The sequence below is a fragment of the Leucopleurus acutus genome (assembly GCF_964270905.1).
Source record: "Leucopleurus acutus genome assembly, chromosome: 2".
Taxonomy (NCBI): domain Eukaryota; kingdom Metazoa; phylum Chordata; class Mammalia; order Artiodactyla; family Delphinidae; genus Leucopleurus; species Leucopleurus acutus.
This window is the reverse complement of record NC_139143.1, coordinates 94347064-94361508: the sequence shown is the minus strand read 5'-3', so window position 1 is coordinate 94361508 and position 14445 is coordinate 94347064. Positions and strand designations below refer to the sequence as shown.

Genomic DNA, 14445 nt, shown 5'->3' with positions numbered 1-14445 from the left:
CTGACTTCACTCTGTATGACAAACTCTAGGTCTATCCACCTCATTACAAATAGCTCAATTTCGTTTCTTTTTATGGCTGAGTAATATTCCATTGTATACATGTGCCACATCTTCTTTATCCATTCATCCAATGATGGACACTTAGGTTGTTTCCATCTCCGGGCTATTGTAGATAGAGCTGCAATGAACATTTTGGTACATGACTCTTTTTGAATTATGGTTTTCTCAGGGTATATGCCCAGTAGTGGGATTGCTGGGTAATATGGTAGTTCTATTTGTAGTTTTTTAAGGAATCTCCATACTGTTCTCCATAGTGGCTGTACCAATTCACATTCCCACCAGCAGTGCAAGAGTGTTCCCTTTTCTCCACACCCTCTCCAGCATTTATTGTTTCTAGATTATTATTATTATTATTATTTTGCTGTAGGTGGGCCTCTCATTGTTGTGGCCTCTCCCGTTGCGGAGCACAGGCTCCGGACGCGCAGGCTCTGCGGCCGTGGCTCACAGGCCCAGCCACTCCGCGGCATGTGGGATCTTCCCGGACCGGGGCACGAACCTGTGTCCCCTGCATCGGCAGGTGGACTCTCAACCACTGCACCACCAGGGAAGCCCTGTTTCTAGATTTTTTGATGATGGCCATTCTGACTGGTGTGAGATGATATCTCATTGTAGTTTTGATTTGCATTTCTCTAATGATTAATGATGTTGAGCATTCTTTCATGAGGGCTGATCTTCTAACCATTGCTCTATTCTGAAAACTGCTGTTTTCCTTACAACTTACTGTTAACTGTCTGCCTTCCCCTACCAGAAAGTGAGATCTGTGGAACACAGAATGAATCTTCAATGCCTAGAACCCTGCTTAGAACTGACACTTAGGGTAATTGTCAATAATATCTGTTGAGTGGATGTATGGAAAGGTAGACTTCCTCCTTTGGTCCACATCACCCTGTCTTTTTGTGACATCACTGTACCCTTTTCTTTCAAAAAAAAAATTATTTATTTAGGCTGTGCCGGGTCTTAGTTGTGGCATGCGGGATCTTCATTGTGGTGTGCAGACTCAGTTGTGGCATGCATGCGGGATCTAGTTCCCCAACCAGGGATCGAACCCGGGCCCCCTGCATTGGGAGCACAGAGTCTTACCCACTGGACCACCAGGAAGTCCCTCACTGTACTTTTTTCTGATGCTGCTGTCAGTAAGATAATGTTCAAAAGCATAACGCTGTGATGTGGGTAAGTGCAGAATGCTCTGGCTTCCTGAGTTAGACATGCATTTGCAGCTGAACGATGACTGGAAGGGGAACCACAGGAATGCTGTCCCCAAGAGCACTGTCTCCAGGAGGGAAGCAATGATGGTTGACACAGGCAGCCTGTGGACTCTACCCTCCACAGCTTTGTCCAGGACAAGCAAAATCATGCCTTGAGGCTATTCATGCTCTGTGCTCTCAACTTCCATGTCACACTCGCCTCCCTTTCACCAGAATGCAACTCTTAAAGATAAACAAATAGATAATGGTTTATAATAATCATTAGCTTTATTTTCTTAGGCGATAAGTGCCTCTTGTCAGAACTCTTCTATTTCAAATCTATTCATTTTTCCTCTGTTATTAGTGAAAATATAACAATCACATTCACGTTAAGGAAAATGAATATAGGGAAAAAGTCACCATTCCAACACAAGTATGGTTGGAATTTTGTGTTTATCTCTTTCCTCTTTTTTTTCCCTGAGAGTATATTATATATACTTATCTAGTTTGTGTTCTGCTTTTTTCACGTAACATTGTATCATGCTTATAACAGAAGGATCTTTCCATGCTATTAGACTTCATAACCATCTATTTAAATACACTGCCACACATTTAAGGGTGTTCAAATATATTGTTCATTTCACTGTCAGATATGCCAGGAAAAGTCACCTAAAGAGTTTGAAGGACAAAACCTCAGGGCACCTAAATATTTTTAAGACTGTTAAATGTCGGGATTAAAAAATAAACCTTCTCAGGAATTCCCTGGCAGTCCAGTGGTTAGGACTCCACACTTCTACTGCAGGGGACACGGGTTCAATCCCTGGTCAGGGAACTAAGATCCCACATGCCACGCAGCACAGCCCAAAAACAAAACAAAAAAAACAAAAAAAAAAACCTTCTCTAAAAATATACGGAGGACAGCACATGGAAAAATGGTCAACATCTTTAATGTTCAGGGAAATGTCACACACTACATACCAACTAGAACGGGAAAGTTAAAAAGATCGGCAATGCCAAGTGTTGACAAGGATGTAGAACAGCTAGAATTTTCATACATCGCTAGTGGGATTACCAAATGGTATAGCTACTGAGAAGAGAGTTTGATAGTTTCTTACAAAGTTAAAAATGCACTTGCCATATGACCCAGCAACTCCAATCCTAGGCATTTACCCAAGAGAAATGAAAGCATGAGTCTGCACAGATCTCTTTACTTAGAACAAAGCTCAAATGTCCAACTGGGGAATGGATATACAAATTATGGTACATCTCTACAAAGAAATACTTCTCAGCAATAAAAAGCAATGAACTACTGAAAAATACAACCACATGGATGAACCATAAAACATTATGCTATTGTGAAAGAAGCCAGACACAAAAGGCTACTCCCAACTGCTTTTACTCACAACACTTCTGACACCAAATGTGTGGGTTATTTCCATACCAACAACCATTGTGCCAACTCTCCAGACACCGACTGGGTGTCCTACAGTTCAGTTCAATTCTGACATAAAGTACCCGGAGTTAGTGTCAGATTCCACAGATTTAAAGGCTTAGTCTCACAAGACTGCCCTCACTTCAGATTCCAGTCTCAAGTCCCAGGTTGCCACCTGTACTTGTGACCAATCAGCTATAAATTGGGAGTTCCCATGACTCCTTCATCAAGTTTGATAATTTACTAGAATGGATCACAGAACTCAGGAAACACTTTGCTTACGTTCACTGATTTATTATAAAGGATACAATTCAGAACAGCCAGATGGAAGAGATGCATAGGGTAAAATATGGTGGGGAGGGGAGGTAGGGAGCTTCCATGCCCTCTCTGGGCACACTACTCTCCCAGTACCTCAAAGTATTCACCAGCCAGGAAGCTCTCTGTAGTTTAGGGGGTTTCATTACATAGGCATGATTGATTATATCATTGGACATTAATAATTGAACCCAACTTCCAGCCCCTCTCCCCTTCTCAGAGGTCAGAGGATGGGGCTGAAAGTTCCAACCCTCCAATCATGCTTTGGCCTTTTTGGAGACTAGCCCCTATCCTGAAGTTAAGAAAGGGGTCTCCAGCCACCAGTCACCTAATTAGCATGCAAAAGATACTCTTATCACTCCAGAGATTCCAAGGCTTCTAGGAGCTGTATACCAGGAACTGAGGATAAAGGCCATATATATACACTATTGTGCCATAGTTACATACTATGTGATTCCATTTATTCCATTCTGGAAAAGACAAAACTATAGGGGACAGAAATCAGAGCAGTGGCTGCCAGGGTAGTTAAGGGGAGGGGATTAACTGCAAAGGAGCAGAAGGGAATTATTTTGGCTGTTTGAAATATTCTATATTAGTGTGGTAGTTATTTGACAAAATACTTGTGTCAAAATTCATTAAACTTTACTCTTATAAGAGGGATTTGTAAGTATTTAAGGTATACCTTGATAAATATGACTTCAAATAAAAGCTTTTTCCTTCTGTCACCTTTTGCAAATCCCCTGCCCCTAAAGGACGTGACATATTTATTATGACTGTTGTAAAGGAAGGAAATAAAAGTTCTATCCATGAACACCTGGTATGACTTCCACACAAATGTCCACTATCCACTGTTAGCACCAAGAGTAGAACATGATTCAGTAGAATTTTTCAAGTATCTTTCCTCCAAAGCTTCTGTTTATCTCTGACTTCAGCCTGAAAGTGTCTCCTCTTTGGGTCCTGCTTCTGGGCCTTTCAGTTCTGGAGATTCTGCAGCTTTAATAACTTCTTTTGGTTCCATCTCTTTACTTTCCTTATTCTGCTTCGCCTCTGCCTTCTGTTCTTTTGCCTCAAGTTGATAATGGACGCCCATGCCAATGCAGAGATAGATGCCTGAGACAATAAGGATTATGCCGCATGCCCAGTATGTATATTTGTAGTCTCCGTATATGTCACTGAGACGACCTAAGGATGTCCAAAAAAAAAAAAAAAGTTATGTGGGTAAACAATTATACCCTTTCCCAAATAAAGCTTAAGGATCCACTCAAAGAGCTCGTAAATGACAAATTAGTCTAAATAGAAACTGCTCAAAATTATTTGACCTTTTGTTTATGATGTCAACTGATTTTGGATGGCCCTGTGTATTCTATTATCTTTAGCAACTTGAAAATAATTAAATCTTGGCAAATTTGAATTGGGAAAGTCCTAGAGACCACCTAGAGTCAATCCTCTCAATATTCAAGGGAAAAATTTGTTGCTCAAAAGAGGTTTAGTAGTCTTGCCCAAGGTCATAGAGCTAATTCCAGTCTCCCAGGCCAATGCACTTTCTCTGACATCAGCATTTCCCAAAGGGCGTTCCTGTGAACACTCATCCTCTGCTAACATTAACTAACAGCAACACCTTTCCACCATTCTAAGCGCTTAATCCTCACAACAGGAAGATTCTATCATCATCCCCATTGTATAACAGAAAAACTGGAAGTACAGAAACCTTAAGTAACTCATCCAAGGTCACAAAGCTTGTAAATGAAACAGGTTGGCTTTCAACCCAGCAAGTCTGACTCTGAGGCCTGCACCATAACTTCTGTGCTACAGGGTACTCCCTAGTGTTTGCAAAGTCAAGTAAATTTGGAAATGACACATAGTCTTTTCTATTAAAGGCTTTATGAGGTAAAGCAACTTATTTACTTATTTATGAGGTAAAGAAACTTATTTACTTTGGTGTTTCCAATCTTTTTTTGGCCATGAAATCCTGGTAATAGTAAAATTTATTAGTATCTCAAACTAGTATTAAGAAATAAACTTTGGAGGGACTTCCCTGGTGGTCCAGTGGTTAAGAATCCACCTTCCAATGCAGGAGATGTGGGTTCGATCCCTGGTGAGGGAACTAAGATCCCACATGCCGCAGGGCAACTAAGTCTGCACGCCACAACTACTGAGCCTAGAGGGCTTAGTACGCTCTAGAGCCCGCGAGCCACCACTAGAGGGCCCGCCTGCTGCAACCACTGAGCCCACGTGCTCTGGAGCCCATGCCCCACAACCAGGGCACCCAAGCGCCACAATGAAGATCCCGCATGCCGCAACTAAGACCCAATGCAGCCAAATAAATAAATAAAAGAAATAAACTTTGGAAAATACTACCCATATTATATAAGCAATTCAAATATGACTCCATATGGTTTTCCAACGCAGGGCATCACTCGCTCAGCAATACTTATTGATTCTCTAAACATACACATGGCCCTGGGTCTGCTAGGCCCTGAGTTAAGGGTGAGCAAAGGAGGTAACATCCACAGCTCAGTGGAGAAGAGAAATGTTAATCCAATAACTATACAGACTGTGACAAGTGCTACAAGGAAGGTTTGAAGGCAGAAAATAGGGGTTTTAAGACTAGCAAGTAGGGTCAGGAAGGCTTTTCTTTTTTTTTAATTAAAAAAAAATTTTATTTTTGGCTGCGTTGGGTCTTTGTTGCTGTGCGCGGGCTTTCTCTAGTTGCGGCGAGCGGGGGCTACTCTTGGCTGTAGTGCTTGGGCTTCTCATTGCAGTGGCTTCTCTTGTTGCGGAGCACGAGCTCTAGGCGTGTGGGCTTCATTAGTTGTGGCACGCAGGCTCAGTAGTTGTGGTTCGTGGGCTCTGGAGCACAGGATCAGTAGTTGTGGAGCACGGGCTTTGTTGCTCCGTGGCACGTGGGATCTTCCCGGATGAGGGCCCGAACCTGTGCCCCCTGCATTGGAAGGTGGATTCTTAACCACTGAGCCACCAGGGAAGCCCAGGAAGGCTTTTCTTAAAGTGTAAACTTAGCCAAGACTTACAGGAGGATAGGAGTTATCAAGGAGAAGGGAGATGGGAAAAGGCTCAGGGCAGAGAACAGCCAGTGCAAAGGCAGGTGATAGGAGGAAGCACAGGTTGTGAGAGGAGAAGCAGAGAGCAAACTGAGTGGTGGGAAATGAGGCTGGAGACACAGGTGGGCCAGGCCACGCAGGACCTAGTAGGCCACAGCAGGGAATTTGATCTTCAGCCTGAGAACGTGGGAAGCAATTGGAGTGTTCTAAGAGATGAAGAACAGCTAGAGTGCATATGGGTAAAGTTAGAAGCCTACTGATAAAAGATAGGATTTGGATAAGAGTGGTAGTTGTGATGAGCAAACGGGCAGATTAGAAGGAGATTTAGGAAGCAAAAACGGACAGGATTTGGAATCTCCTTGGGTATATATAGGGAGGAGAGAGGGTGGACAGGTCAGTAGTGGATCTTCTGTTATGTATCCTTCCTTACTTTATGGTGCATAATCTCAAAAGCATGACTCACATCCAGAAGTCCAAATTATAGTTGCATTCTGTAGCAATAATAATTTTAAAATGTAAACCATTTAGCATTCTTTTTTTTTAACATCTTTATTGGAGTGTAATTGCTTTACAGTGTTGTGTTAGTTTCTGCTGTATAAAAAAGTGAATCAGCTATATGCATACGTATATCCCCATATCCCCTCCCTCTTGCATCTCCCTCCCACCGTCCCTATCCCACGCCTCTAGGTGGTCGCAAAGCACCGAGCTGATCTCCCTGTGCTATGTGGCTGCTTCCCACTAGCTATCTATTTTACATTTGGTAGTGTATATATGTCAGTGCTACTCTCTCACTTCGTCCCAGCTTACCCTTCCCCCTCCCTGTGTCCTCAAGTCCATTCTCTACGTCTGTGTCTTTATTCCTGTTCTGCCCCTAGGTTCTTCAGAACCTTTTTTTTTTTTTTAGATTCCATATATATGCATTAGCATACAGTATTTGTTTTTCTCTTTCTGACTTACTTCACTCTGTATGACAGACTCTAGGTCCATCCACCTCACTACAAATAACTCAATTTCATTTCTTTTTATGGCTGAGTAACATTCCGTTGTATATATGTGCCACATCTTCTTTATCCATTCACCATTTAGCATTCTTAAGAGAATAATACATCAAGTTTTATAGTCACTTACTAGCTGTGTGATCTTGGACAAGTTATTTCACTTTTAGAAGCCTCTATTTCTTTATTTATAAAGCGGGAACAATAATTGTCCTACATCACAGACTTGTAATATATGACAGAATATAGAAAACGACTAGGACAGTCCCTGGTATACTGTGAGCCCTCACCTGGTACCTACTGTTATTATTTTAAATATTACTGCTGAGATAAATTCCACAATTAAAAAGAAATCACCAACAGTATTTTAAAGGTGGTTATACATACATTTTTCTACAATAAACATGTTAGGTTTTTTATCAGGAAAAATTATTATACATACTTAAGTGTGTAATAGTTTTTTATTCCTCTTTCAGCTTGATGATTCACTTTAATTCAGTTCTATTATTTGAGCAATTACGCTGTACCAAGCATTGTGCCAGCACTGAGGGTACAGAAGCGAAGAAAGACTGTCAAGCAGCTCACTGATTTCTGCCTTCTATCACCTTCCTAATCTTCTGTTTTATGTTAATAGAACCATAGAAATAGGGAGACATACTATACCTAAAATTGGTGGCCCCAGGAGAATAGGACAGCATTCCACAATGGTCACCAATCCCACAGCACTGGAGAACCTCTGGGATCCAACCAGGTCCATCAGCGTTTCAAACAATACGGCGCCAAACCACCCAAAAGCAAATCCAAGGAATCCCGCATAAAGACAGAACCCTATATAGCTAGAGGATAAGGGTACTAGCATATGACACACTCCATTTGCAATAATAGAAGCAGCAAAAAAATACTGAACTCGAGGCCTTATCCACTCTGTGTTGGCTGCAAACCCCATAGAAGGTCTGGCTACCATGTCAACAAAAGCCAGAATGGAAAGAAGGAAGGCAGACTTCTCACTAGAGTGATGTTGACTCTTGGCATAATTACTAAGAAAGACTAAAGGTGTAGCCAGCGCAAAAGACATTATCACATTCCCAGAGAGATACAGCATAAAGCCTCTGTGTTTGAATAGGGATAAGTCCAGAAGTTTGTTAACTGTTTGGAAAACGGATTGTTTCTCCTTTGGGGGGTTTCTGCCATTAACTTCTGTATTTGCATCACCTGCCCCCTTGTTTGCATCACATTTTCCAGCTTCCTGAAGGGATTCTTTAGACTTCTCTTTCCCTGCAGTGGTTGGCTTAGGCCCTATTGGTCTCATCAGGGCTCCAGCCACACAGCAGTTTAGTAGGATGCCTCCAAGAATTAGGAAGCTTCCTCTCCAGCCAAAGACAGCAAAAAGAGCCTGGTTGAGGGGGGCCAGGGCGGAGAGGAACACAGGGCTGCCTGCCATGGCCAGTCCATTTGCTAATGGTCGCCTCTTGTAGAAATACTTGCCAATCATGGTCAGAGATGGATTCAAGTTGAAGGCAAGCCCAAGACCTGGCGAGAGGGGAAGAAAGAATCACATACTCCAATAAATGTCAGAAACATATTTGGAATTAATTAACTAGGCAAAGAAATGAAGTGGAAAGAGGTCAAAATCATGAGAGGCTGTTATAACTAGTAGGTCATTAAGTGGACTGTTATCAAATAAATACAGACATAAAGTCTCTTTATGCAGCAAATACTAGATTTATAAAATTAAAAAATGTACATATATTTATATATGTGTGTATATATATATATTTTGGCCGCACCATGTGGTATGCAGGATCTTAGTTCCCTGACCAGGGATCGAACCCAGGCCCCTTGCAGTGGAAGTACAGAGTCTTAACCCTGGACCACCAGAGAGTCCCTAAAAAATGTATATTTTTAAAAATAATTCTTTATCCTTTAGCAACAAAAAGAACAGTAAATGTAAGATCCTTTGTCTTATTTCATAATTTTAGCTTTCCAGAGGAATAGCTTTCCAGAGGAATTGAAAGCAAAAAGGAGAGAAGATAAATTTTATAAATTCAGAAAGCAAGATAGGAGAAGGGGCAGAAGGAAGGGAAGCAAGAGAGAGGGAGGGGGAGGAAGAGAGAGAGAAAATGTTTTTGGATAGTAAAACACAACATTGTCAAGATGCTAACACTACCTTAGTAAATCCATTAATTTAATGAAATTTCTATGAAAATTTCAATGTGTTTTATTTTTCAAATGAGGTAAAATGACTCTAAAATACACCCGAAGAACAAATGCATTAGAACTATTGGAAAAGGATAAATAATTGGTGGGCCTACCCTAACAGATATATAAATATATTGTACAGCTATGGTAATTAGAATAGTGTGGCACTTATTCAAAATTAGAAAAACTGATTACTAAAAGTGGGCAGAAAGTCCAGAAACAGAACCAAAAGATACATTTAAATTAATAGGGAAATAATGGATTTTTCAGCTAATGGGGCTGGGACAGTAACTATCCCAATAACCTGTTAAATGGTCTCCCAATCTTGCTTCCCTACTAGGTAAACCAGGTTAGGATGCTTGCACATTTCGATCTCTCTAATGACTGCCCGTCCATAACTTTTCACTCTGGATTAAGAGGTCCCATGATTTGGCCCTAACCTATCTCCCTGCCCTCATCTCAGTCTATTCTTACTTGTGCTAAGTGTAACTGTTCTTCTAGATTCTCTCAAAGCCTTCTCCTAGCTTTCATTCAGATCTCAACTTAAAATCACCACCTCTGAGAAGCCTTCCCTTTAGGGACCATTCAATTCTTCTCTATCAAAATTCTGTTTTAAGTCTTTGCAAAGCAGTTATTACTACCCAATATTTTTCTTATTTATTCATTTATTTGTTGGTCTGCTTATTGTCTGCTTCCCTCCACTAAACAGCGGGAATCTTGCCTGTCATGTTGGCTCTCCCCACAGAGCTTGGACCAGTGCTGGCATATAGTTAGGGACTCGATAAGTATTTGTTGAGTGAATTAATAAATGAAATAATGAACAGGCTGAATAATCACATGGGAACAAATAAAGTTCTATTCCTTCCTTATGTTATTCAAATAATCCAGATGAGTTAAAATAGCTAAATGTTTAAAAATTTAATTAATGTAGTAAAAGTATAGATCCAAAAAGATAATACCCATTACTGGCATTATCTCAGGTCCTGCAGGTGGGACTGTAAATTATTATAACCTTTCCAAAAGAGTATTTGGCCAATGATATCAAAATGCTTTTTTCCCAGTAATTGCTCTTAGAAGAGCAATTTTTAGAAATTTTTAGAAAAATTTATCCAAAGGAAATTATCATTTTCACAAAGATGCATACAAAAGCACTATCATGCAAATACTGTTTATTAAGAGTGAAAATATAAACAATCTAAATGTCCTTCAATTAGAGAATGGTGAAATAAATTATGGTATATCCATCTATCCCATGAAAAAATAATCGCTGCTAAAGTATATTTACTGAGATGGAGAAACTATGTATAATACATGATGTATCATTAAGTGAAAAAATTGGTTACAAACATTATACATACATAATCTCATCTCTTTAAAAAATTTTTTAACTGTATTGGAGTATAGTTGATTTACAGTGCTGTGTTAGTTTCAGGTATAGAGCAAAGTGATTCAGTCATACATATACATACATTCATTCTCCTTTAGATTCTTTTCTCTTATAGGTTATCACAGAATATTGAGCATAGAGTTCCCTGTGCTATAAGTAGGTGCTCGTTGGTTATCTATCTTATATATAGTAGTATGTGTATGTTCATCCCAAGCTCCTGATTTATACCACCTCCACTTTTCCCCTTTGGTAACCATAAGTTTGTTTTCGATATCTATAAGTCTGTTTCTGTTTAGTAAATAAGTTCATTTGTATCATTTAAAAAAATTAGATTCCACATATGAGTGATATCATATGATATTTGTCTTTCTCTGTTTGACTTCACTAATGTCATCTCTCTTTGTTCTAAAAATTCTATGTGTGCATATAAAAATGAGTTGATATGGCATCAAAATATTAATGGTAGTTTTCTCTGGACTGTAGAGCTATGGGTGTCAATTGTATTTATATTCAGCAATTTTATTTTCTTAATTTAGCTATTAGAAAGGGGGGTTTCCTCATGAATGCCCTTTATCCCTTGAAAATGTATCTGTCTTTTCTATCAGAAACTGCTTTGTATCTGACATTCTCTCTTTCTCTAATTTGAGCCAATTCCTTCTTGGGTAGAATGGGAAATGAGTGGGAATAGCTAATGACCTCCCTTTCAACAACTTTTTACCTATCACCACTATCTTCTTTCTTAAGACAAAAAAAGAAAGAAAAGAAAAGAAAGAAAGAGAGGGAGGAGGGGAAGAAAGAAAGGAAGAAAGGAAAGAATCTCTTTCAATTTATTCATTCAATAAAAATAATCACCCATTAAGTGCCAGAACTTTCTTTAAAGACTTGCTTTTTTAAAATTAACATATCAACAGCTCTAAAAAATAGTGACCTAGTAATTTTTCTAACAAAGAACTTTCATTTTTCAAAAGAATTGGCAAATTAATGCTATAAATAGTCCACACAAAAATTAATGCTTGAATATACATCAGTAGCAACTCACCTGCAATGACTCCGACACACAAGTAAAGTTCCTGCACAGTGGTACAGAAGGAAGCTGTGATCAAGCCACAGCCTGACAAGCAGCCGCCAACAATCATAACTGGACGACTGCCATATTTATTCACCAGGATACTGCTGATAGGACCTAGGAGAGAACAAACAGCTTAGTCATACAGAGGAGAAGCCCAGCCCTCACATCCACACCTGCATATGACATTACCAACATGACAGGATGCCACCCCAGAAAATAAACAGATGAAACAGAAGACAGTGGTAAGGAATATTACTTTCTATCTTTATTTCAGAGTCACAGGTCTGTGTAATGGAATACATATAGTATTGATTGTACATTTTCTATATATCTAGGACATATTAGATGGGTTTTAACTAAAGTATGCAAGACAATAATCTAATTATTTTAAGGCAGAAGAGGCTGCAAATACCCTGATTATAAGTGTTTATAGGATTCTTCATGTATCTAGGATATTATCCACATATATGTAGCAAGTTTGCTTGTTTTAAATTTTTAGATGGTCATCTAGAGCAAACACATGAACGATGAGATTTATGAGCAAGTCTGATCAAACTTCTGACTTAAGGGCATGTTTACAAACTAGCTAAAATGTATTATTTCTCACAGAAAACAACAACACAACCAAAACAGAACTACAAAACAAGAATGCCTACCATCACCACTTTTCTTCAACATTATACTGGAGGTCCGAGCCAGCAGTAAGACAGGGGGGAAAAGGTGTAAGGAAATGAAGAAACCGAACTATCAGTATTTGCAGAAGATTTGTCTATCAAAAATTTTTGAAAGAAAATCTACCAATAAACTATTGGAAACAACAAGAGTTTAGCAAGTTTACAGGGTATATGATTAAAATACAAACATCAATTACCTTTCTATATCCAGCAGTCAACACAAAACACATTTTTAAAGGAAGTTATCCTTTATAATGACACCATTTTATAACTGACCTAACAGAGCACACAGCTTCTATGTAGCTTTTATTGTTAAAGACAATGAAAAACACGACTCTAATCACGTAACTCCAAGAACTAACATTTCAAATATCTCACTGATAAGGGCATCAAGAACAAAAAGCACTTACTACAGAGCTTTTGTCTACCCATTGAAAGTTAAAAGAGCAGGTCATGAGTACTTACCTCCACCATACATGACAGCAAACGTGATGGAAGATAACCATGACACTTCGCTGGTGCTGGCTTTAAATATTTCTTCAATTTCTTTGTAAAATACAGTAATAGATTTGCCAAAAGCACAAGAGAAGCCAATGGAAATGAAAGCTCCAACAACCACTGCCCACCCCCAGCCTCCATCTGGGGGCGTGTATCCAACTGGACCTCCGTTTGATGGTGGCATTGTAAGTAAAGATGAATTCTAAAATGCAGTTCAAATCCAAATATCTAAAGGGTATGAAATTAAAATAGTACATAACAAGTAGGTCAATAACAAAGCACTCCCATAAAATCCCTTACATTTATTACATAAATAAATAAAGGCATATAGCAATTTTCTAAATAAAAGGTCATTTCAAGCATTAGATTCTCATTTAACGGGCTGGAAAGTTAGCTCAGTAAAGTTGGGTTTTCATCTAGCTGCTTAGATTTAAGGTATTCTTTTACTAATATGTGACTAGAAAGATTCCTAAACGATGGCTGACCAATACTGTTTAAACCTGCAAAATGAACCCTGAGGGACTTCCCTGGTGGCGCAGTGGTTAAGACTCCATGCTCCCAATGCAGGAGGCCTGGGTTCAATCCCTGGTCAGGGAGCTAGATCCCACATGCATGCTACAACTAAGGAGCCCGTCTGCCGCAACTGACAGGGCGCAACCAAATAAATAAATAAATAAAATATTAAAAAGAAAATGAACCCTGATATCAGAGACTAGTAGTTTTAAACCAAAGATTTCCCCTTTTCTTCTTAAGCCCCAGCATTAGTGAAAAACATAGTTAGAAAAAGAAATACAATGTGATTATGAATTACTAGCAGGTGGGAGAAGTTGAGAGCTAAAAGGTTTACGAGTCTACTTTAGAGAAATTAAGTTCTCCTTTGATTTACTTAAACCAGCTTCTATTTTATGTCAAAATAAACCTTCCAACAATATGTTATCATACTCATTCTGGCCACCCTAACATTACCTGGAATGATGTAGTACAGTATTAATACTGTACAGGTCAACAATGACAATTTCATATTTTACTATTCCTTACTCTTTAATACAAATTCTACCTTCCTATCCATAGAAATCAACTTTTAAATAGCTCACCTTCTAACTAATCTAAACACTTCAAATATAATTTAGAAAGTGATCCTGTAGTGATTTAAAAAGAACAACTCTTAGGAAGAATTCTGCTTAAGAAGCTAAAAGAGTAGATTTTTTAAATAAAACTTTTATAGAAGTAAAGTTTCTAAAAGCTTTATAAAATTATAAAATTCCCAGGGTTTGCACAACTTTTTTAAAAAATTTTTTTAATTATTTATTTATTTTTATTTATTTATTTACTTTTATGCACAACTTTTTTAGACTTATTCCAAGGTAGCTTTTATTACTCTTGTAGATGGTAATTTTAAAAAAATCATTTTCTGTTATTTGCTGGTTTATAAAGACACAATTGATTTGCTTAAATAATAGCTTTACTGAGATATAATTCACATATCATAAAATTCACCCTTTTAAAGTTTGTATTCCAGTGGTTTTCAGTATATTCACAAAACTGTACAACTATCATCACTAATATCAGAATA

General features: G+C 38.7%; 1 protein-coding gene across 1 annotated transcript; it reads right to left on the bottom strand.

Moving 5' to 3' along the window:
- Nucleotides 1-3919: 3919 nt before the first annotated feature.
- On the bottom strand, nucleotides 3920-13056 carry LOC309957636 (monocarboxylate transporter 1-like; the record flags this gene model as incomplete). The annotated part of the gene is made up of 4 exons (XM_082832947.1): nucleotides 3920-4173; nucleotides 7709-8575; nucleotides 11671-11814; nucleotides 12840-13056. The coding sequence occupies 4 exons, from the start codon at nucleotides 13054-13056 to the stop codon at nucleotides 3920-3922; spliced, it is 1482 nt and encodes a 493-aa protein (XP_082689073.1).
- Between the last annotated feature and the right edge of the window lie 1389 nt (nucleotides 13057-14445).